Source organism: Pelodiscus sinensis, chromosome 1 (genome assembly GCF_052426305.1).
Source record: "Pelodiscus sinensis isolate ZL-2025 chromosome 1, ASM5242630v1, whole genome shotgun sequence".
In the NCBI taxonomy this organism is placed as follows: domain Eukaryota; kingdom Metazoa; phylum Chordata; order Testudines; family Trionychidae; genus Pelodiscus; species Pelodiscus sinensis.
In genome coordinates this window covers 11,510,360-11,534,280 of record NC_143052.1, presented here as the reverse complement: position 1 = coordinate 11,534,280, position 23,921 = coordinate 11,510,360, and the positions used below count along the sequence as shown (strand labels likewise).

The window sequence follows — 23,921 nt, the reverse complement described above, 5'->3', positions numbered from 1 at the left end:
ACACAGTTTTGAAATGCTAACTTTGTTCAGGCCCCGGGTCAATATTTGCCCGGTCACGCAAGCCAGAGCTGCAGGGGCATGGGCGAGGGTTGTGCAAATATGGTATCTTCACTCTGCCATGCCCCTGATAACGGCCCAGCCATGGATAGGCTCCGTTCTTGCCTTTGGAGATTCTCCAAAGGGTTTAACTAATTTGCTGTTAGGTGCAGGCTTCGGAGAATTAAAAGTGGGGACAGAGCCAAGTGGGAGTGGACTCAGGATGAAGCTGTTGGTGCTAAACAAGGCAATAGCCAGTTCCCAAAGATACGGATGGACGAATGCCCTGCAATTCCGCAAGGCTCCCAAAAGCCCTTTACCGTGAAGGGCGGGTGTCATGGGGCTTGGCTCTGAGTTACAAACAAATGCCCTTTGTGACGGCGTGTTGGGGTTTTCCTGTCTCCTGCACCCCCGTAATGGCACGACCAGACTTTACCAGCCAGTAGAATAGAGGGAGTTTATTGCTTCTCCAGGATACAGCACAGCACAGATGTAATCTGGTTACAGGAACTGGGGCTAAGAGGCCTCAGTGCCCCCCTTGAGATGGGGAGTGGTTGGGCCCTACAATCCCAGCCTCCTCCCCAGCTCCTTCTACCCTGCTTCCCAGACAGAAACTAACTCACTTCCAGCCCTGCCCCCCAGCCAGGGGCGGCATTCCACCTTCCTTTGTTTCTCTCCCTGGGGGGTAGCTGGTCAGACAGGTTGAGAGACCCCTTTTGCATAATGACTCATTCCCTGCCCTGCTGGGCCATGCTACAGCCAGGAGCCAGCAAGTTACCCCCCCCCCCCACTACGTCACACCCCTTTACTCCACCTTAACCATGGAAAGGGGATAGGTTAGGGTCACATGTTTAAAGGTCTTAAGGCACCTTGCAGTGCTGCTAGTGGGATTTTCAATGGGAACTAGGCACCTATCGGCTTGCTGATGAGGCGGGGGGAGGGAGCAGGTGCCCCTGAGCCTGGTGGTTTAAAAGGGGCCTGGCGCTCCGGATCCTTTAAATCACCTCTGGAGCACCACACGGAGCGCTCCTGGAGGCTCTGAGGGCAGGGTGCACCATGCCCCAGCCCTGTCCCTTCTTCCTGAGGCCCCGCCCCTTCTGGGAGCATGATGCCCCCCCACAGCTTACTCAGAGGGCCACAGAAGCTGGCAGTTCCCCCTGGGCAGCTAGATGCTTTTGAAAATTCCCCAGGTGTCTCCCTGAATCTTGAGGTGCCTAAATACTTTTAAGAATCAGTCTCTGAGTTCCAAGCCCCCACTTGTTCTACAAGCCAAGGGAATGTGAAGTATCAGGTTTAAAGTGCAATATAACCACCTGCAGGCAGATTCAAACCTCGGCTCTCTGCAGCTTAATGTAGGAGCTTCTACACCTTGAGCTATGAAGTCAGCTGGCTGCTGAACTTAGGCTGCAGAGCTCACTCATTCTTACCTCTCTGCTGAACATGGTCTAAGTGCCGCAACATAGGACAGTGAACCACCCTAGGGCTACGTCTACACTACAGGATTTTTGCGCAAAACCAGCCATTTTTGCGCAAAAACCCGTGGTGTGTCCATACCTCAAGTGCGTTTTAGCGCAAGTCAATTTACAGTAGATCAAAAGAAAAGAGGGCTCTTTGTGGTGTAGGTGTTCCTCTTTCTACGAGGAATAACTCCTTTTTGCACAAGAGTTCTTGAGCAAAAAGGGGCGTGTGGACAGGCTACAGGGGCTTTTGCGCAAAAAGAGCCAATCGACAAAAGCACGGGTGCTCTGGTGGCTATTCTGTGAATAGCAATCAAAGCTTTCTTCCGAGAGAGCATCCATGCAGTCTGGATGCTCTCTTGTGCAAAAGCGCATCACTTTTGAGCTGCGCTTTTGTAGTGTGGTGTGCTCTCGTACAGGAAGGTTTTGCGGAAGATCTCTTCGGCAAAAAGCTTCTTGCACAAGAATCCTGCAGTGTAGACCTAGGTTAGGTGTGTGGGTTACACAAACACCACCCCTGCTGCAGGGCACAGCCAGATGAGGGAACAAAGCCGACTTGTGAACAGGGCCCATGCACCTCGGCTATGTCTACATTGCACATTCTTGCGCAGGAAGATATGCAAATGAGGCGTGGTGATGAGTATTGACACCCCTCATTTGCATACCTAATGAGCCGCCATTTTTGCGCAAGGGGCTTTTGTGCAAGAACCCCCACTTGAGCAAGAGCCATTCTGCCTGAAAATAAGTGCCAGAACGGCTCTTGTGCAAGAGGGGGTTTTTGCACAAGAAGGAGCAGTGTAGACTGAGCAGTGCAGACTGAAGGAGCAGTGTAGATTGCTCCTTCTTGCACAAAAGCCCCTTGCACAAAAATGGCGACTCATTAGGTATGCCAATGAGGTGCACGATATTCATCACCGTGCCTCATTTGCATATCTTCTTGCGCAAGAATGCACAATGTAGACGTAGCCCTCATGTCCCACAAGCTTGCAAGAGGGCCCTCTGCTGGCATTGTGGGCGATAGGTGCAGCATTCCCACAGGCTTGGCAGTGTGTTCGTAGCGTACAGAGCAGAACTGGTGCCGATGTTATGAGCAAAGGGGAGCTGTGGTAACATCATGTATCACTATTACCTGCCCCTTTTCCTTGGTGTGTTGCAGGTTCATGCCAACCCGCAATGGAAATGAGCCTTTGTAGCTGCCTTCCCTGACTGTTCAGTTCATGCTTTTGGCTCTGGAGTTGCCAAGTCAGTCCCTGGGGCCTCTCTGCCAAAGCACAGGCCAGATGTTCTGTCCTTTCCAGACCTTTTTTTTGCCTTTTTTCCCCAAGAAAGGACTTAATTACACAGTTAAACTTCAGAGCGATGGGTTGCAAAACATGGGTATTAATAGCCGCTGCCAGCCAGCCTCAGAAAGACAGTCCCACCCAGCCTCTTAGTGAGCAGTTAATACAGGCGCAGACACTTACAGACTCTGAATAACTTCTGAAACAAAAAGACTGGACATGAAACCGGTTGGGGTTCTTTATATAGACTCCCCTACTTTGCTGCTTCCTTTTTGTCTTCCTCTTCCGTTAGGCCACTTTTACTGGTCAGGGTCATGACAGAAGTATGGGGAATAGGGAGACCAGACTTCCTTTTTCTCCAGCGTTCCCAGGCTGGCCAGGAGTTATAATCCCTTCAGCATGTCCTACAGCAGCCACGGAGTCTCTGTTTAGTCTCTGGGACATGCCCAGTTGAGTTCCAACAGAAGCCTCCCCCAGCGCATCGTTATGCTGCAGATTGTCCCTAAGTAGTCAACACAAGTAGACAAGCCCTAAAAGAAGTGAAAAAATAGTAAGGTGAGTTGATGTGACCTTGCTTGGTTGCAGATCTCCTGTATAATGGAGACTAGGACCCCTAGTGGAGACAAGAGTTGGGGGGAAAGTTTTTGTCAAAACTTTTTTTCAGAAAAAAATGAAGATTTGGCGACAAAAACATTTGGTGACTTCATGTCATTTTTGCCTAATTTTTTTGGGGGGGAAACCCCCTCCCCCTCTCAGAAACAAACAAATGTTTCTTTTCAACATTTGCAGATCAAAATGGTTTGTTTTTCCAGTTTGAAACCAAGTTTTGTTTCAAAATGTTCTTCTGTTGTTTAAAAATACAAAAAAAAAAAAAGAGTTTAGAAATTGCCAAAAGCAAAATGAAATGTTTTGATTTTATCAAAATGTTTTGTTCCACCTAAAACAAATTTTTCTTTGACTTTTAAAAATTGCCAAGGAGCAGAAAAATTTGTTATGCAGACAGCTCCAGTGTAGACAAGGTTCTATTAGCTTCTTGCATTTTGACCAACATGGCACCCACAGTTTAGACTGGAGTTATGGACGCTCAGAGATAGGGATGATCTTAGAAAACCAGGCCAATGGTGATACTATAGGGTGTGTCTAGACTACATTCCTCCGTCGACGGAGGCATGTAGATTAGACAGATCGGCAGAGGGAAATGAAGCCACGATTTAAATAATCACAGCTTCATTTAAATTTAAATGGCTGCCCCGCTCTGACGATCAGCTGTTTGTCGGCAGAGCGGGTCAGTCTAGACGTTCCCTTGTCAACAGAAAACCTTTTTGTCAACCGCCCCGTTATGCCTCGTGGGATGAGGTTTACCGGGACGGTCGACAAAAGGCTTTTCTGTCGACAGGGGAACGTCTAGACTGACCCGCTCTGCCGACAAACAGCTGATCGGCAGAGCAGGGCAGCCATTTAAATTTAAATGAAGCCGCGATTATTTAAATCGCGGCTTCATTTCCCTCTGCCGATCTGTCTAATCTACATGCCTCCTCATGTCTAGATTGGCAAGATTTTCCGGAAATGCTTTTAATGGAAATGTTTTCCGTTAAAAGCATTTTCGGAACAGAGCGTCTAGATTGGCACGAACGCTTTTCCGCAAAAGCACTTTTTGTGGAAAAGCGTCCGTGCCAATCTAGATGCGCTTTTTTGCAAAAAATACCCAATCGCCATTTTCACGATCGGGGCTTTTTTGCAGAAAATAAATCTGAGCTGTCTACACTGGCCCTTTTGCGCAAAAGCTTTGTGCAAAAGGGACTTTTGCCTAAATGGGAGCAGAATAGTATTTCTGCAAGAAGCACTGATTTCTTACAGTAGGAAGTCTGTGCTTTTGCGGAAATTCAAGCGGCTAGTGTAGAAAGCGGCTGATTTTCCAGAAAAACTGGCCAGTCTAGACACAGCCTTTGTGTCTACACAACAAGCAGTTATTTTGACATAGTGTCAAAATAATGTCACGTTGGAGGACTTCTTACTCTGAGGACTCCTGTAACCCTCATTTGACGAGGAGTAAGGGAAGTCGGAGTAAGGGAAGTCGGAGGAAGAGTGCTCTTTCTCAGACTTCCTGCTGTGTAGACAGCACCAAAAACCAAAATAAGCTATTTCAGCTTAAGCTATGCAATTGACGTAGCTCAAGTTGCGTAGCTATTTCGGTTTTAGCCCTGCTGTGTAGGCACGCCCAAGTTGCGCAGAGAGGCAATCAGAGATGCCAGATCAGACTTTTAGCCCTTGTGGTTTTCCCCTCAAACCACTGTTTCTTGGAGCTCCCAAATCTGCACCATGTGCAACCACTAGATGGCGAGAAATGCTCAAAGACAGTCTCCAGAAGAGTCAAGAAAATGAAAATCTTTCAAAGGAAGCTCAGACAAATAGAACAGGGACGTTCCTGGACATTCCTATAAAGACTCAGACAAACAGAGCCAGGGTACTTCTGGAATCTACATCACTGAAGGAGCAGGTTAGTTCAACAACTGGAAACAGAGCTGGGGATGGTGTTCTGGGTCATCCGCTCATCCCTGCAGGGATGGCCCTGCTGGGTGCAGCCCATGGGTGTGTGTGTGTGTGGATAGAGGACAGGTCAGGCCCCTGGAGCGGGTGCTGCCCCATACGCAGCACACAGCTGCCTGGGGCACCACAGAAGCTGGAGCAATTTGGTGCCCCAAATTTCATGGTGCCTTAGGCGCCTGCCTATTTTGCCTATTGGTAGGGATAGCCCTGGGCAACATATGTCAGTGAAAGGCTCTGGCAGGAGGGAGGCTGTGAAGAAAGGCTCCAGCAATGGGACATTCCAGTGCTAAAAACAGCAGTCCAGACAGAGGAGACACTGTGTGGGGGAATGCAGAGCAGTGTAGGGGACATACCCTAGGGTCAGGTGTATCCTGACTCACCTATGCAGTGTCGCACCATTTACACTGCTATTTATACCTATGCTAGGAGGGCATGTAGTGTAGACACCCTCCACAACACCAAAAGCAGTGTGCAGTGTAGACGTACCCTTACACAGGGCCTAGAAGGAGGGCTGTAGTACTTCTGGCTCCCGGAGAAGGAACCCACCCTGAAGCATATATGAGCCCAGAAGAATGTTTGTGGGAACTATGAATGAAGGGGAGACAAGGGTGGGAACTGTGAGGTTAATGACTAATAAATCAGAGACTTAGTAAATGCTACCTCCTCCCGCCTACACCACCCAGAGAAATCTCATTTTAAAGTACTCGATCATAACTACTAATTTTTTTGGTAAAAAATGATGCAGTGAAGAGCAGGGGTCAACTTAAGAATGGATCATTTTTTATCATTTTATCATTTTTTTTAACTAGGCAGGGTGAGGGGTCAGCTAACTTCAGTTCCCAGCTCAACTGAGCAAATTGCTAGCACGCCAGAACGTCGTAGGTACCTGGAGTATCTGCAGGCACAGTGCTCCTCAGCTGCCAGTGGACGTGCTGTTCCACGTCAACAGGAGTGGCAGAAAGTGGCGGCCAGAACGTCCACTGCTTCTCACAGCTCCCATTGGCTGGGAATGGCAAACAGCAGCCAATAGGAGCAGAGAGGCTCTGTGCCTGCAGACGCTCCAGGTAAACAAAATGTCCTAACATGCCTGCAGCTTACACTGACGAGCTGGGTCTGGAAGTTTGCAAACCACCAATATAGATTTGGGTCATTGCGATTTCTACAATTTATTTTTTAACTTAGGATGAGTGCGGGGGGCGCGATCGGTTTATGAACGAACTGGCTTGTGACGGAGTATATAGGACATTCTGGCTGGGCAGTGACTTCCTACAAGAGTCTGAGGAGGGACCAAAAGGCAGCACACATGCAGGGCCACACCAGGGCATGAGGGAAACCTCCTAAGATATGGTGGACCACCATACTGGTGCATATCTGAGAGCAGAATCTTGCTCTAAATATGTTCTCTTAGCTTGTAGTTGCTTAGAAGTCTGGGTGCCGATGGGAAAGCAGGAATTATTTTGCTCAGTCCAGATGTAAGGCACAATTCAAAATGTTCACAGTTCCCATGGTCCCCTGGATTTATCTCTGGAGAACTGGAAAGGATACAGGAAAGAATGGAATGCATCCCTAGGCCAACACAAGCCAGTTACATTCGCTTTTTAAAGCATAGACATTTCCACTGCTGCAAAATGGGGATGAACTTCCAAGCCCCCCGGATATGCAGACAAATACCTCAAGCATTGTAGTTGCTTCAAAATTCTCATCTTCTTCACAACGACCAGGAAGTGAGCTGCAGTAGGATGCGCAGAAGCTAGGCAAATAACTTGGGATGTATTTTCAGTCTGCTATGGCTTGTATAAGCACTCTGGCCTAGTAAGAGTTGAAAGGGGGCATATGCTGCCACCCAAATCCAAAAAAGACTGAAAGGTTACAGTGGGTAAAGTGTCCCCCGTTCTGTGTTGTAAAGCACAAAGAGAAAGCATGCCCATCAGAAATTATTAATAATTATAAAGCCAATAACAATCATTAGAGCTGGTCAGAAAAATTCAGATGAAGAATTCTGCCATTTTTCCTGATTTGTTGAAAGTGAAATGTTTTGTGGAGATGGTTCAATTTCAATGTAGATCCTACAGATTTGGCCTCCCATGCAGATTTCAAAACCTGATTAGTTCCATGCCAGCTCACACACCCAGTTCCTTAGCCGCCCAACTGCCACAAAGTCTCAGAGCAGCAAATCCCAGGCCGGGTCTTCGATTCCAGGACAACCAGACAGAGATGACATCATAGTGCCAGAGATGACATCATAGTGCCTGGGGTTCCATTTCACTTTCATTCTGAATCAGAATGACGGCAAATTTTGAAATATCGAAATACTCCAGAAAATGGAAGTATTTCACCGCCCAGTGACAATAATAGTAACAAACAACAACTTAAATGTCTTATCCTTTTTAGCAACATGGGACATTGCCAGCTGTAAAGTCCAGACAGTTCAAAATCTTGTCTTCAACAGTGGTTGTACCCAGCACATCACGAGAGATTGGCTTAATCAAAGACGCATGAGGTTTAATACCCTTACTATTTTTTTATCCTATTTAGTAATGATAATGCTGTGTGTGTATCACTAGATATGAAAAAGAAATATTCTTTTCAGAAAACAAATAATTAGACTGTGGAACTCATTGACACATGAAGTTGAGGCCTAGACTATACCAAAGTTCATAGAGGGATTGCACGTTTGTGTATATTACATAGTCTATGTTACATATACACACAAATGTCCAATCCCTCTCTGAACCTTGGCACCTTCTAGGCCTCAGTGACTTCATGTGACACTGAGTTCCACAGTCTCATTATATGTTGCTTGAAAAAAATATTTATTTTTCTCAGTTTTGAAATTGAATTCTGGAAATTCCTTTCCAGGAAAAAAATGCGGGTTTGAATTTTGTCTCAATTTTGGATGATTTTTTTTTCAAAAATGTAAAATTTTTCGCAAGAGGGTATTTCCATTTTCCAGCTAGTAGTAATCAGATTTTCCTCCCATTAAGTCTGATCACTCGCTGTACAAATTAAGTAGTTAATATGGCTCCCATCACTGTAGAATCTGAGCACTTCACAATCATGAGTGAACTTAAATTTATAACCCCTCCCGCCGTGTTCATTATAACGGTTCCCATTTTACAAATGGAGAATTACCGCACAAGGTAGATTGAATGACTCACTCAAAGGGTGTGCCTACCCTGCACTCATGGGGTGTGATTGCCCTTTATATGCACATTCCTGAGCTCACTTTGATCTTATTAGCTTGGATACTGGCATAGTGAAATCATAGCAGCTGGACTATACAAGCCCAGTTAGAACCCTGGAACATGACTCCTGCAGCTAGCTCATGCTGAGCCATGTGCAGCCGATTCCAGTACCTGAACGAGTGCGCCTACATCAGTTGCGCTCACATTCTGTGCCTGCAAACCCTTAGCCACAGAGAATCCATGTAGTAAAGCAGGTAAACCCAGATTGCTGGAGTTCCAGGTAAGCAGATTGGTGCCTGTATGGGATTCCCGGATTGCAAAGCACTTTGGCGTTCCCATGGCTGAAAGGTGCTGTCTGAATCCTAGACATTACTTGACATAGACTGTCCTGCCCCGATAGCTATTTAACCAGCCTGGGGTACCAGTTCTGCTGAGCATAACTTAGGAGGGGTGTGTGTGTCTGTTTATAAACACAGACAATTTCACGGAAACAATGCAATCAGGCTTGGATCTGCGTGCATGGAGGGTTAGTTCTCAGATCATGCCATGCCAGAACATTTCTGTTCAGACTAGCCACGGACATGCCCTGCAAGGTAGCGTAGCGGGCCCACACCCACAGAACACCTGCTGCTGAGTTTGCCATGGGCCCGCAATAGAAGACAGCCCCCAACCTGTCTAATGTGAGTAAGCACACCTCAATAATTGCTTATCTCCACCTGGAATGGCATCCTGAGATGGAGGCCAGGCACGTCGGCCCCTAGAAAGAGAACGGCAAGTTAAAGGAGGGAAATGAACTTTGATATGATCTCATGCCTCCTGTTCAAACATCAGGCCTGCTTTGAGCTTGATACTGGTGTCAATTAGTGATGACCTTAGTACCTCAGGACGTGACTAGAGACCTAATCACATTAGACACAGCAATATTCTTTCAGCTTATATCTTCAGTCTGTTGGTTATCCCCACATCCACCCACCCTGAGTCCTGATCTTTTACCCCAGCTGTAAAACAAGAGTAACTCTGGTGATGCATCATTGTGTTTTCTCCCAGGCTGTTCCTCATGTGTGAGAAGAGCTCTCTGAAAACAGAGATGTTCACCTACAAACTCGCCTTTGCTAGGATGCCTGCAAATAGCTTTTATTTCTATAGGTTCTGCAGCTAGTGTGCTTGCTTAGACCATTGCCTCTCATGCTGAGAAACTGGCTTATTGTTTCCCCGTACTCCCCCACCTATTGTTCTTTGTCTTATACTTACATGGTAAGCTCTTTAGGGAGGAATCCTCTTTTTGTTATATTGTGCAGCACCTATGAGCCCTGGCGTCGCACTGTCCTAGGTGCTACTATGAAACAGATAAATAATAATAACAATTCATTTAATAAAGAGACAGAGATGAGAAACCAGTGTCACTGGGTACTATGGAAAGGTGTTACCAGGACCCGTTTTGGATCTCACATATCCTGGTCAAAGTCATTTGACGTTTGTGGAATTACTCCTCATTTATTCTGATGTGAGCACAGAATCAGGCTTTCATGGAGAACCACTCTGATTAGGTCTCAGTTGGAGTATTGTGTCTAGTTCAGGGCACCATATTTCAAGAAAGATGTGGAGAAACTGGAGAGGGTCCAGAGAAGAGCAACAAAAATGACTGAAGGTCTAGAAGACATGACATGTGAGGGAAGACTGAACGAATTGGGCTTGCCTAGTTTAGAAAAGAGAAGACGGGGGGTATGTCTACACTACCCTCCTATTTCGAAATAGGAGGGTAATGTAGGCATACCGCACTTGCAAATGAAGCCCGGGATTTGAATTTCCCGGGCTTCATTTGCATAAGACGGGCGCCGCCATTTTTAAATCCCGGCTGGTTCGAACCCCGTGCCGCGTGGCTAGTTCGAACTAGCGGGGCAGTGTAGACATACCCTGACAGGGGACATGATAGCAGCTTTCAAGTACCTAAAAGGGTTTTATGAGGATGAGGGAGAAAAATTGTTCTCCTTGGCCTCTGATGATAGGACAAGAAGCAAAGGGCTTAAACTGCAGCAAGGGAGGTTTAGATTGAATATGAGGAAAAACTTCCTGTCAGGGTGGTTAAACACTGGAATAAGTTGCCTAGGGAGGTTGTGGAATCTCCATCGCAGGAGATATTTAAGAGCAGGTTAAATAGACCTCTATCAGAGACGGTCTAGAACTTTAGATGGTCCTTGGTCCTGCTGTGAGGGCAAGGGACTGGACTCGATAACCTCATGTTCTATGATTCTATGAACTTACACCTTCTTTTGGCCCCCATCAGTGAAGTGAGGACGAGACTTTCCTGTTCCACAAGGGGGCTGCAAGGATAAAATCTGTAATGACCACGAGATGCTCATTTAATGCGTTCCCAGGGTTGCATATGCACACAGAGAGGAAGATGGGCACAAAAGCAGGCTTCTTGCAGGATTTTCCTGAGGATACACTAGCCATACAAATATCTGTGCATCCTGCTCAGGCACTTTCTGTGCCCTGAAGAGTTTTCTTTGGTCACTAGCACAGTTGTGGCTTGGTTTTTTGGAGGTGTTGGGCAGCCATAGAAGTCTGGGCAGTTCTGGATGCACAGTAAATCAGACTGTCTAGCACTCAGATCGATCAATTTCTCTCATCTTGTGGATGCAACCGGGCACTATAAGGCTGCACTCGAGCATGGTCCCTTAAGGGGAAGGATGCCCTGGTCATTAAAGCACTGGAGTGGGGCCTCTGAATCCCTGGGCTTAATTCCCACCAGTGTCATGAGCTTCCTGTGTGACCTTGGGCAAGTCACTTAATCTCTCTGCCTCAGTACTCCATCTGTCAAATGGGGACAAGAACCCTTCCTTGTCTGTTTAGCCCTTGGGTGGGGAACCTTGTTGGGCTGGGGGCCACTGATCCACAGAAAAATCATGTGGGGGCTGCCCACAAGTGCGAAGCAAAAACCCACCCAAACCCCACCAAAACAACCCTTCACTGACGTAGCCTCTGACTGAGAAGGAAAAAGACCCTCCCCGCATTGCCCTCGCACCCCACAGCCCAGGGCGGTCCAAGCTAGTCGATTTTATGTGCTCCAGCCCCACAGGGGAATGGTGAGGGGGTGGGCGTGGGGGTGGAGTGCCAGTGTGGGCTCCTCAATGCTGCGGGGGGGGGGGAGGGGAAGAGCCCCAAGCTTCGGGGACCGGTTCCAGGCAAGCCAGGGCCCGCATCCAGCACCCGGGCCTTAACTTCCCCACCCCTGCTATCAGACCTTTGGGGCATGAGCTGTCTCTTCCTAGATAGATCTGCATGTACACTGCGCAGCGCCACGGGGGTCCAGATCGTATCTGGGATCTGGAAGTGCTACCGGAATATCAATAAATCTCCTCCCGGGCGATAACTCCTGGGATAAGGTTTTAAAATATGGTTTGAGAGAGTCATGCCCTGTCCTAGCCAGCTGGCACCCTCCAGCATGCAGGGAGTGTTTCAGCCAGCGGAGAGGCGTGCCCGCTCACAGCCCCTGCTCCTGCAAGCCTCCGGCTCTGCTGAGGCGAAGAGAGGGGTTTTTAACGGGACATGATGAGACAGGATGGGTGCGGGAGCTGCTCTTTGCCAGAAGAGCTGGCAGATGGGAGGGGAGAGCAGGGCTCTTGTCACTGGGGGAGGATTCAGAGTAGCTGGCTGGGGACAGTTGTCAGTGGCCAGGGGCTCAGGGAGAGAAGCCTCAGTCTGACAGGAATGAGGCCTCTCTAGGGGCTTTGCGGGGTCTGAGGCGGCCCCACTGGAAGGCCGCCTGCGACAGGTGTCCAGCAGCCCTAAGTATCCTGGGACGGGGGACTGGATAACTGGACTAGGGAGAAGTGCAGTACTTCTAACTGCTCAGGGCAGCCCCTGAGCTGCCAAGGCATGGGCTGGGTTGGGGGCTGGGGAACTCGCCGGTGCGTGGCCTTCGGAGCCAGACCTGCTGCTTCCTTTACTCTTCCGTAAACCAATCGCAAGGGATCCCCAGCCCTGGCTGCGAGCCTGGAAAAGGGGCTGGTCCAGAGATAGGGAGGAGGAGGGGAAGCGGGGGAGAGAGATTCCTCTCAGCTTCTCCTGCAGACGCTCCATCCCAGCCAGCTGCAAGCAGCAGCCCCAACAGTGAGAGGGCTTCTCTTCCCCAGGGGGGGGGGGGGGGGCACCCCTGGCTGCCCCTTGCACCATGATTTCTCTGCTGTGGCTCTGCTGGGGATTCTCTCTCGCCGCTGGGCAGCAGGACACCGAGCTCCTCGCTAGGTATCTGGAAGAGACGCTGATGGTGGATTCTGACTTCAGAGACCATGTAAGTTTCAAAGCGATGATTCGTTTGGAGCATCCAGTGTCCCCTGTCTGGGTTATCCCAAATGAGCAGCCTGGTGGTGGTGCTGGTGGTGGGGGAGATTAATTTAATATAATCCACCTGGGGGTCCTTTGTATCTATGTCTACCCAGGGCAACCAGGTGAGATCAATTCCCATCTCATTTGCTAGTGCAGTGTTTCTCAACCAGTGGTACAAGTATCCTTAGGGGTACTTGAGAGAAGTCTGGGGGGTGCGTCAACACAACTGAAACTTGGAGAAAACTGAATGTTTGTTTTAAGTTTGACAGCGCTTTTATTATTTCTCTACTTTTTACACCCAAAAATGTCATCGCCCGCCCAGCTACGATTAAGTTGTTTAAACAAATGTGTTGCAATGGTAGAAAAAAAATTATGTGTCTGAAAACTGTAGGTCCTGGGGGTACTTACAATTTTTTTTTGAAAAAGAGGGTATTTTATAAAAAAAAAAAGGTTACGAAACACTGTGCTAGAGGACCCAGAGTACAAGCACACACTGATCGTAAGAAAGTTTACCTCCATTTTCCCCCCATAACAAATCAAGATATGTGATTTTTGTGTCGAGAACCTGCTCTGCTCCAACGTCTCTGGGTGTTTTCCAGACTCCTTGCCCTACTGTCTCTAGTTACTCAAGTTGGTTTTGTTACTGATCTAACGATGGATTATAAGGACCATGGGACTGGGACCCAGTTCTCTTGTTTATGCTCCTGAGCATCGTGTAGTTCCACAGGCAAATAACAGTGTAGTTGATTAACCCAGCCACATTCATTAATATTCCCATCCCCAAATCATTGTTTATACTGTATCCATGGCGTGGGGTACAACAGTAAGAAAAAGACAGCGCGGCACCTACAGCAAAAGGTATTTTCTCCTCCCCTTATGTTAGAGTCGATGTGATGTCAGTTGGCATGAAACTACAGGGTGAGTGTTTGTGTCTTTTGCTCCCAATGGCATTAAATCCCAAAGCAAGTCCCCTTTCCCAAGTCTCACCCCCTGAAAGGCAGGCATATTGCTTGTGAGCACACGTCACACCCATCGCCTCTCCCCCCCCTGCCTCCAGATCTCCCTGCTGGAGGGCACTGGCTAGGGTCGGAGAATTGACAGGACGAGTAGGTACTGTGAGAAATGGCTAGTAGAGATTCAGGCATTGGCGCTGAGCCGGTAATGCACAACGCCCCTGCATAGTGGTAGGGGGCACAGTGCTGCCAGGGGGTCGTCTGCCCTGGGATGAGGGTGGTAAAGCCAAGGCGGTGCTCATTAAAGAGCTGGTGGATGCAGCTAGCAAGAATAAGGGAGTTAACCCCAGAGTCCTGGCCAAATGCCATCCTGTGTAATTCTGAAAGTTTAAAAGTTGGATTCAGCTTTTTCCTGAGAAAACATGTGCAGCGTTGCTGCCTGGCTCTGGCTTTTCTGACCCAGGCTAGATGAAGGGACCCCGAAGCATAGTCAGTACATCAGCTGGGAAAGTGCTTTGTGATGAAAGAGGAGATGTATGGACCAGAGAAGATGATACTGTTGGGTTGTGGGGTGGCTCATAGTCACTTCTTTTTGTGGGGGGATTTTTGTCATGACTTGAGAGGGACAGCTCCAGACGGAGAAAGAATGGTCCACGGTTAGGTTCCCTGGCTGTAATCCCTTGCCCCCTATAATAGGTCCTGGGTATACCACTGAGAGGGTCAAATCAAGGTGAATTGCTTAGAAACAGGGCTATTGACAGCCCAAGACTGGCATTCATCCTCAATAAGGACCACACCAGCCACAAAGAACACTTCTGTTTGCCACCCTGGTCAACAAGAAGTCACACAAGCAATACCCTAGACCCTCCAGCTTCTCCTCTACCACAGCCAGCGCCGCTCCTTACACAGGTGAGAGGTTATGCAAACCAATCCCACCAAATCCAAACAGGTTCTTCCAATCCCAAAGGACCAGCCACATTCTCAGGTCAATTTACACTTCAGATCGTCCCCAAAAGAGCAAAAGGCCAATCCATTAGAATCTAAAATCTAAGGCTACGTCTAGACTGGCATGATTTTCCGGAAATGCTTTTAACGGAAAAGTTTTCCGTTAAAAGCATTTTCGGAAAAGAGTGTCTAGATTGGCACGGACGCTTTTCCGCAAAAGCACTTTTTTCAGAAAAGCGTCCCTGGCCAATCTAGACGCGCTTTTCCGCGAAAAAGCCCCAATTGCCATTTTTGTGATTGGGGCTTTTTTGCGGAAAACAAATCTCAGCTGTCTACACTGGCCCTTTTGTGCAAAAGTTTTGCGCAAAAGGGACTTTTGCCCAAATGGGAGCAGCATAGTATTTCTGCAAGAAGCACTGATTTCTTACAGTAGGAAGTCAGTGCTTTTGTGGAAATTCAAGCGGCCAGTGTAGACAGCTGGCAAGTTTTTCCGGAAAAGCGGCTGATTTTCCGGAAAAACTGTCCAGTCTAGACACAGCCCAAAGGTTTACTAATAAGGCTATGTCTAGGCTATGTTTTTTTTTCCAGGATACTGGAGGTGTCTTGGAAAACCCCCACCATGTCCAGGAAGTGCGTTTGCTCTTCCGCTTCTTTTTGTGGAAGAGCAAACACTTTTTCAGGGAGCCCTGTATTCCTCGTTCCATGAGGGATAAGGGCTCCACCAAAAGAAGAGGCTTTTCCTCCATTTGGCCCCATCTAGATTGGGCGAAATGGTGGAAAAGCCTCTTCTGGAAAAGCAATCAGAAAAATCTATGCAAATCGCAGAGCGCAATTAGCGTCGCTTTTCCGATAAAGCCCCGTTGTCTAGACCTAGCCTAAAAGAGAGAAAGAAAAGATGCCAAGTAAAATTGTTAAAGGAAACAAATTATATACCCCAGTTACAAAGTTCCTGGTTCAGGCTTGTAGCAGAGATGGAATAATCTGCTGTCTTATAAGTCTCTGGAAAACATCCTTTCTCAGGATGGGTCACCAGTCATTCTGGATTCAATCTATAGCAAAGATGCTCCTGAAGTGATGAGCTGGGGTGAAGACAAAGATGGAAGAACCCCCAGGGCCCTCTTTATACCCTGGCCCATGTGGAGGGAATGTCATTGTTTTCCAAGTTCAGCCCCAGATGGAGTTTGTCTCATGAGCAAGTTACCAGTCCATGCATGACTCCGTCCTTAGCCACCATCACTTGCTTACTGGTCTGAATGTTCACAGCAAAATCCCGCAGATGTGGATTGCCCCATTTAAGGTCCATTGACAGTAAAATACTGTGATTTACTTACCTAGCCACCCTTTCACAACAGGCTTTGCCTGTTGATATCTCCCAGGAACAAATATTTGGAATACCAGTACATAAGCCAATACGTATAACTTTAAAAACAGAAATGATATGTGCATATGCATAGTATAAACGAATCAGCAAAGCATAAGCTTCCAATAGACAGCTCACTTGGTCCACTTTGTACAGAATTTGGGGGCAAATCTACAAAAGTGTGTCCAACAATGTTCTGCTAAAATCCACAGCGTCACATCGGAAATCGAATAATGTCACATTTTCTTGCAGACTTACAAGGTGACCCTGGGCAAGTCACGTAGCCTCTAGAAAATGGGGCTCAAAGCATATCCCTTCCTCACGGGGGTGTCATAAGGATCAATACATTAAAGACGATGAGGGCTTATAGTAATGGGGCCCACAAGAGTACCATGCATGGATGGATAGAGATACTTACTGCTTTAAGTGCCGTTAGCTACTGTGATTTGTTTGTGCAATGCCCCAAAGGAGAAAGGAGAAGTCATGCAAAGGTCTCAGAGGAAGGGTCAGGCCGAATATTGTATCATTGCTTCTGTTTAGCGAATGACAATGCAAAGCACTGAAAACACTGAGTAGGGGAAAGGTGCATTCCCTGCTAGGGTGTTATTGAATTTTAGAGACAGTTTGGGGGGGGGGGAGAAGGGGAATGTTCCCATGTGTCCATGCTCCTTCCCTTTGCCCTTCCCCAGCCACCCCGCTCCCAGAAATGAATCCTTAAAGCCCTAATCTGGCAAAATCTCAAACACGTGCTGAACTGTTGCGCTCATGAATGGCTCCCCGCTAAGTCCCTCTCCTGGGGACAGTTAAGCACATGCATGGATCTTGGCAAGCTCCCGGCCTTCCTAACTCATGGATTTTCACCACAGATGCTAGTAGGAAGATGAATTAAAAAAAAATCCCCATGTCTCTGCAGCAAAGCAAATAGGGACGTAGCCCTGGTGGGTAAAGTTAATCATTTCTCAGCTTCAGGGCTCTTCCCATTGGAAGGATGTCATGTAAGAAAAACGTAAGCAGATCTCGTGTTTTAGGGAGTGAACTAACTATTGCAGGAGGGTGGGGGGCTGGAAGATATCCTGGCCCTCGTTTCCAGCACAACATTCTTTGTGACCCTCCCTCTGTGAAGTGATCGCTGCTTAAAGGCGGAACACCGGAGCAGCTGTTCTGGTCTTGGACAAATCTCACATTTCCGACACCGCTGGCTTGATTTTTGTCATGGGAAAAGTTTTGTCTGGTTCAAAACGACCCCGAGCTCCCCAACACATGAAGAATGAAGGAAAAGAAACAATGGAGGGAACTGTGACATACACAGGGTCTCTGAAAGGTAGCGTAGATCAAATAGGCCAAACCTCAGAATGCTGCAGCAGAGGGGGGCAGCGAGAGATTGCTGCATGGATCAAGGGGCTGGTGCCGAGGACCACTGGCCAGTTTGGGCCCCGCCCCGCCCTGAAAAATCTTCTCCTTGCCATGGCTCTGGGGATGCAATGGGAGCACAGAGCTTTTCTAGTCTTGGGGCCGGGTAAAGCAAAAAGGAGTGAGTGGGGGCAGGGCTTCAGAAGGAAGAGCCGGGGGGGAGGGAAGGGGGTAGAACAGGGGCATGGCTGTGGGTGGAACAGAGGTAGGACCGCGAGGGATGGGACAGAATGGGATGGAGACATGGGAGAGATGGTGGCCAGCGGCTGGTGCCAGGGTCCAAACTGGGGCTGAGAGCTTGACCCAGACCAATCCCATTCTGTGGGACCGCCCAAGCTATTAGCCACCCCTCTCCCCTGCTCTGACTGGGGACTGAGGACAGCCAGCAGGATGGAAGATATGGGGCACTGGGCCAGCTTCCTCAAGGGGAAGCTTCATCCTCCACCTGTGATTGGCTGTGTTTGATCCTGCTGCGCTGGGTGGAATTTTGGCCTCTGATCTGGGAGGTTGCTCCCTCTTGAAAGACCACGTGGTGATAATTTAGTCTCCCCCGCCCACTCAATGCTTCTACTAAGATTGCCAGTAAAGCTATCGTATCTATTGCATCCATGCTGGTTTTTCTGGTATGGGCCAGCTGTTCCGTACACCACCAACTCATTCCACATGTGCACCTCAAAGGCTATTCCATGATAACGGCTTTGGGTCTCTTCTAGGGTGTGTTGGATTTGAAACAATTCATGAGAGACAAGATTTTTATCTGTCAGTAAGAACATAGGGATTGCTCTGATGGATGCGAACAATGGTCCTTCCAGTCCAATATCTCATCTTTGCATGTGATTAGTTCTAGAAACCTCAGAGGTAAGGCCTAGAAATCCTGCAGTAGGAAGTTAGGAGATAACCCGCATACATGGAAAGTTTCTTCCTGACCCGTCACATAGAGGTTGCCTTATGTCCTGAAGCATGAGGGTGTGTATCCCTTTCAAAATGTTCTATCTATATTTTGAGTTTCCTGAGTGCTCCACTTTTCCGATATTACCATTTAGCAAGATGTTGATCAAAGCAACAGATGAGAAAAGAGTAAACGTTCTTACACTAGAGACTGTTTAACTTCTCCCCGGCACTTTTTTTTAGCTTTCTAACACCATGTAAACAGACATAACTTTTTCTCCTTGGCAAGGAAATCCATTCTGTTAGGGTAAAATAACAAAGGTACCTTAGATACAAAGTGTGATTGCTCTCCTCTCCTGCCTGGAGTTTCTCTGACATTTTAATAAGCAGATTGATTTTTTTGCATTAAGGCAGTCCTGGTACTGACTGAGATTGGGGCTTGCTTTGAAGACATTGTGAGACAACATCTTAGCTATTATCCTTAAACCACTGAGAGAGACTGTCACTTTGCTGCTGAAAGATGTATTTTTGTGGCTTTTTTAGAATCTAGTTTGGGACTTAGGCAGCGTACAGCCAAGTCAGAGAAGCTCTTGCAGCTGGTGGACACTAATACAATGGACCTGCTTGTGCTGCAGCTGGGGCTGGCACTTTGTTTCACAGTCAGCCTGATGGCTGGTTTTAAAACGTCTCGCTCTGTCGTGGTCAGTACTTTCAATGGGCAGCTATTGCTTCCCGGTGACTAGTGATTTAGCTGAAATCAGATAGCCCCAGCATGGTTTCCAGGTGGTATACATCAGGACAATTCCATTCAAATGGATGGCTCTATGCCAGCCAAGAACCTGTCTCTTTGTGTGGCTGTATGCTAGCCAATTAGCTGCCACGTGCCTCAGTTTCCCCATGTTGTGATTTTAGTACAATAATAACCCCATCCTTACCAATTGTAAAACGCTCTGAGACCCCTAGTTGAAAAGTGATGGAGGGCTAACTCTTTATTCAGGATTGTGTCTGAATGCTGATGGCCCTTGCGTGTCAGTTTACAACATCCCCTCCCCCCATATACAACACTTCCCACATGTAACATGCTGCTTTGAAAAGCGCTCGCGACACCTTGTCTGGGAAAACCAAATTATGTTCCACAGCTTTGATCGGTGGCTGTGTTCAGATTTTTTTTTTTGGACGTTTAATCTTAACAAAGGGATTGTTTCACCCGGGCTGTGTGAAACCCGTCGCACTAATCAACGTCTGGATCGACTCCACTGCATTCTTTAAACAAACGACAAATCTTCCGTTCAGGAACGTGAAAGCAGAAAGGCACAAGTTACAATGTTCCCTTAACCCTTTGCAGGTTGCACGCAGCAGAGTCCCAAGGCAAAGCAAATTTCTGCAGAGGCTGGTATGTATCCTGCTGCATATTTATGTCCTTGCATAAAAGCGAAAATTCAGCGTGGATGTATTTGGATGCAGGCGTGTGGGTGTGAATAAATAGAGGCACTGGCCTGTCCCAGGCTAAGAATTCTAGAGGCTACATTCCTGTATTTACCCACATGGTAGGTTCCAGATGCGTAGTGGTAATTGAAGCATGTCCCAACACTGCCCCATTAATCTTCTGCAACCTGATTGCTAAGGATGGATGTTGCTTACTCTAAGTCCAGCCAGGGTCCTTCCTCTTTGCTATGACATTGAGGGGAGGTGGTTTATCACTGGTAAACGCGGTAGTACTGGTGGAAGTGGTCATGGTATGACCACACCCCCACTGAGACTCATCTCACATACTGTAGGCCACTGAGTCCTGTTATCGTTTTTAACAAGAATTCAACACAAGGTCAAGCTGTTTTGATCTAAGCAACCGCTGACAGAGAGAACACAGGAAACTATTTAGAGAGCCCTGTGCCGATATAAAATCAGCATCTGATCGCATGCTCATCTGCAAAAATGATCAGTGGGTACCTGCGTCCACTCCTGCTAACAGGGATACTCGTGAATATATAAAGTGGATTCGCCCAAATTTGCAGGGGTCTAGATACAAAATCTATATCTGCATCCACATCTGTTCCTGCTAAAAAGAAGCCGCAGATATCCACACCCAAATCAGCGGATGCTGATACCCATGGATATAAAGCGGATATCCTCAGATTTGCACTGCTCTCTATATTTACTGCTCTCTTCATACTTCCAAGCACGGGCTAAGCAGGAATAAAATCCTCTGTTCGGCAAGAAAAGCAATTTGCTTGTGACAGGGAAACACAATGAAAAAAACAATGCCTTCCTCTGCAAAAGAGCAGCGCTCTCTGCTACCCTGGAGTGCACTCCTGTTTGTTTTTTAAAAGGAATGTTTTTGCTTCATGCCTCTTCTCATTTTCCTATGGGGCTTTTACAAGCAGTGGAGAAAACAAAGCGGGCAGTGCACACAGCTGTAGGTCACAATTTCATACAGTAAGAGGTTGTGCAAGAACTCTAGGGAATGCATACGCTGTGCAGACTGGAACGTGGGCTAAATGCCAGCCCACAGCCTAGCCACCTGGTTTGAAAGGACCTCAGCAGCTCTCCGCTACTGTGCGCACAAAGAGCAACGTGCCACTTGGAGGGCTGGGTGGATGAATCAGCAGTTTCTCCCCGCCACCTGGAAAGGGGTGTGGGTGGACATGTGCACAGCCCTCCAGGAGGGACTTCTACCACCAGAGGGGGAGAAGCCTTGAATGATGGTTTCCCTTTGTACTGGAGCTGCAGCTGTTCCAAGTTGTAAGTGGCAACCCTGCCATGCCCTCAACAGAATTGAAGGCATTTGAAGCTTCAGATGCATCCAGGGGGAACCCAGTGGCTTTGACTCAGTTTGGCTGCTGTGTTTAGGGAAGGTTTTGAAGCTGACATTCAGAGTGAAAATCAGGATGGAGGGTGCAAACCCAGGGGCTGTGTCTACACTGGGCCACTTATTCCGGAAAAGCAGCCGCTTTTCCGGAATAACTTGACAGCTGTCTACACTGGCCGCTTGCTTTTCTGGAAAAGCAATGACGATCTACTGTAAAATTGTCAGTGTTTTTCTGGAAAAACTATGCTGCTCCCGTTCGGGCAAAAGTCCTTTTCTGGAAAAACTGTTCTGGAAAAGGGCCAGTGTAGACAGCACAGTAGTCTTTTCCGCAAAAAAGCCCCGATTGCAAAAATGACAATCGGGGCTTTTTTGCGGAAAAGCGCGTCTACATTGGCCACGGACGCTTTTCTGGGAAAAGTGCTTTTCCGGAAAAGCATCCTGCCAATGTAGACTGTTCCGTTTTAAGCATTTCTGGAAAAGGGTGCCAGTGTAGACGTAGCCAGGAGGTTTGAAACTAAAGATGTTGCACCCTGTGTGGCTCTAATTATAACAGCTGACTGGCCATTTGATTACTTATTGGAGTCCCTTGCAAACACAATAATAGCCTGTTAAAGATACAGAACACTGAATGAAATTTACAGAGAATTAGTGAAATTTAGAAGTGGCCCTGAACCAAACTCCAGATCTGGATTTCCCCTGCCTTGTACTTCAGGGGAATGAGATTCTTAGGGTACATCTACACTTGCTCCCTAGTTTGAACTAGGGATGCAAATGTAGGTGACTGAAATTGCTAATGAAGCGGGTATTTAAATATCCCGCGCTTCATTAGCATGATCTCGCCGGCGCGTTACTCTGCTCAACAGCTGATTCAAACCAGGAAGTGTGTACCGGGACGTATTAGTTCGAACCAAACCCCTTGGTTTGAATTAACATTACTCCTCAAAAAATGAGGAATGGGTTTGGTTTGAAGTAACGTGTCCCGACGCACACTTTCACTTTCGAAACAGCTGTTGATTGGAATAACGCGCCGGCAAGATCATGCTAATGAAGCGCGGGATATTTAAATCTCCGCTTCATTAGCAATTTTGGTCGCCTACATTTGCATTCCTATCTCGAACAAGGGAGTAAGTGTAGACATACCCTAAGGGCCCTGTCTATAGTAGGGAAATTCACATTGATGTAACTACTTCCATGCCTTTACACCAGGGTAACTCTTAATACGGATGCCAGGAGCCACTGCTAAGCAAAGGGTGACACTACTTCAGCGAAAGTCAGAAACTTGCCAGACCTGAATTTTTGCAGATGCCTCCCTACCTGTATAACGATCAGGTCTGGAGTGTTCAAAAGTCAGCCCGATATGGCGTGCCTTCTTCTAACCCTCCTCGGACACTGGGTAGCTATTTTGGAATGCCTTAGAGTGTGTCTACACTGCTCCCTTAGCTCGAAAATAAGGTATGGAATGTGCACTACATATCTTATTTCGATTCTATTTCAAAATAGGCTATTTCAAAATTTGGCGCGTCTACACAGTGACAAATTTTGAAATAACACGCTATTTCGAGACATCCCTTATCTCTCCTGGAACGAGGGATGACGAAATAGCACACCCACTATATTTCGCAATAGTGGACACATTCAAAAGACGCAGGGTAGCTATTTCGGGATACCTCTGGTATCCCAAAATAGCCTTGCAGTATAGATGTACCCTTAGAGTAGTTACATGAAGCTCAGGTTTTCCAAGTACAAAACTTCTTGGACGTATGGGGCTACTGCTGTTTAAGGGCTCGTTAGCTCTGTTAGGCACTTGTGCATAAAAGTACATTCCCAAGATGCATAAATTGGCAGTCATCTCTCCACTGCTCCAATTCCGACTTCATCCAGGCTGGCTGGGGTCCAGAGTGTTCTAAAAAGGACATTTTGGTCATGTGCATGTTTTCTATTAAGCCTGTTTCCTCCATCATTTGAGACCTACAGAACAAATCCTCGGCTGGAGTGAATCAGCGTAACGTCACCGAATTAAGTTTATCAGTGCTGGTCCCACCAGATGCGGATCCGGCCATATACATTTTAAGACTTGGTTGCAGCAAGCATTTGGCAGCGTATTGTAAGGGCTGCTGAGGAACCTTACATAAAATTTCCACCTTCTAACAAGATTTATCTAGGACCATGGTTCTGAGTCTTTCCCACCCCATAATCCCATGTCACAACTGGACAGAGTTTTGGGAATCTCCTCCCATGTAGCCCTAAAGAAAGAGAAGGTGGTTATAACTCCCTGAAACCCAGCCATGACCCTCCCATTAAAAACCCATGATCTAGGACATGCACACATTTCACAAGTACTTTTCACAGTATGGCTATGTCTACACTGCAGGCTTTTTGCACAAGAAGCTTTTTGTGGAAGAGATCTTCCACAAAAACTTCTTGCACAAAAGCATTTCCACACTACAAAAGCGCATCGCAAAAGCACATCGCTTTTGCACGAGAGAGCGTCCAAACTGCATGCATACTCTTGTGCAAGAACGCTCTGATGGCCATTCACAGAATGGCCATCAGAGCACCTGTGCTTTTTCTGATAGGCTCTTTTTGCACAAGAAACCCCTGTTGAGTGGCCACACGTGCCTTTTCATGCAATAACTCTTGCGCAAAAGGGAGTTATTCCTCGTAGAAAGAGGTATATCTACACCACAAAAAATCTTCTGTTTTGCCATTCTACTGTAAATTTTCT

General features: G+C 47.3%; 1 protein-coding gene and 1 long non-coding RNA gene across 2 annotated transcripts in view; one reads left to right on the top strand and one right to left on the bottom strand.

Annotated features, from left to right (window-relative positions):
* Positions 1-2,998: 2,998 nt before the first annotated feature.
* On the bottom strand, positions 2,999-7,502 carry LOC142826488 (uncharacterized). Its single transcript, XR_012900655.2, has 2 exons — positions 6,992-7,502; positions 2,999-3,303 (listed from the first exon to the last, which is right to left on the bottom strand). It is a non-coding gene; the product is annotated as an uncharacterized LOC142826488 (long non-coding RNA).
* A 5,056-nt stretch (positions 7,503-12,558) lies between these two features.
* Positions 12,559-23,921, top strand: part of ITIH5 (inter-alpha-trypsin inhibitor heavy chain 5) — a 68,400-nt gene continuing 57,037 nt past the window's right edge. The window contains exons 1-2 of the mRNA XM_006130631.5: positions 12,559-12,799; positions 19,736-19,783. Of these exons, the coding sequence (XP_006130693.3) occupies positions 12,680-12,799; positions 19,736-19,783 (168 nt within the window). The 5' untranslated portion in view covers positions 12,559-12,679. The remainder of the gene's footprint in view (positions 12,800-19,735; positions 19,784-23,921) is intronic.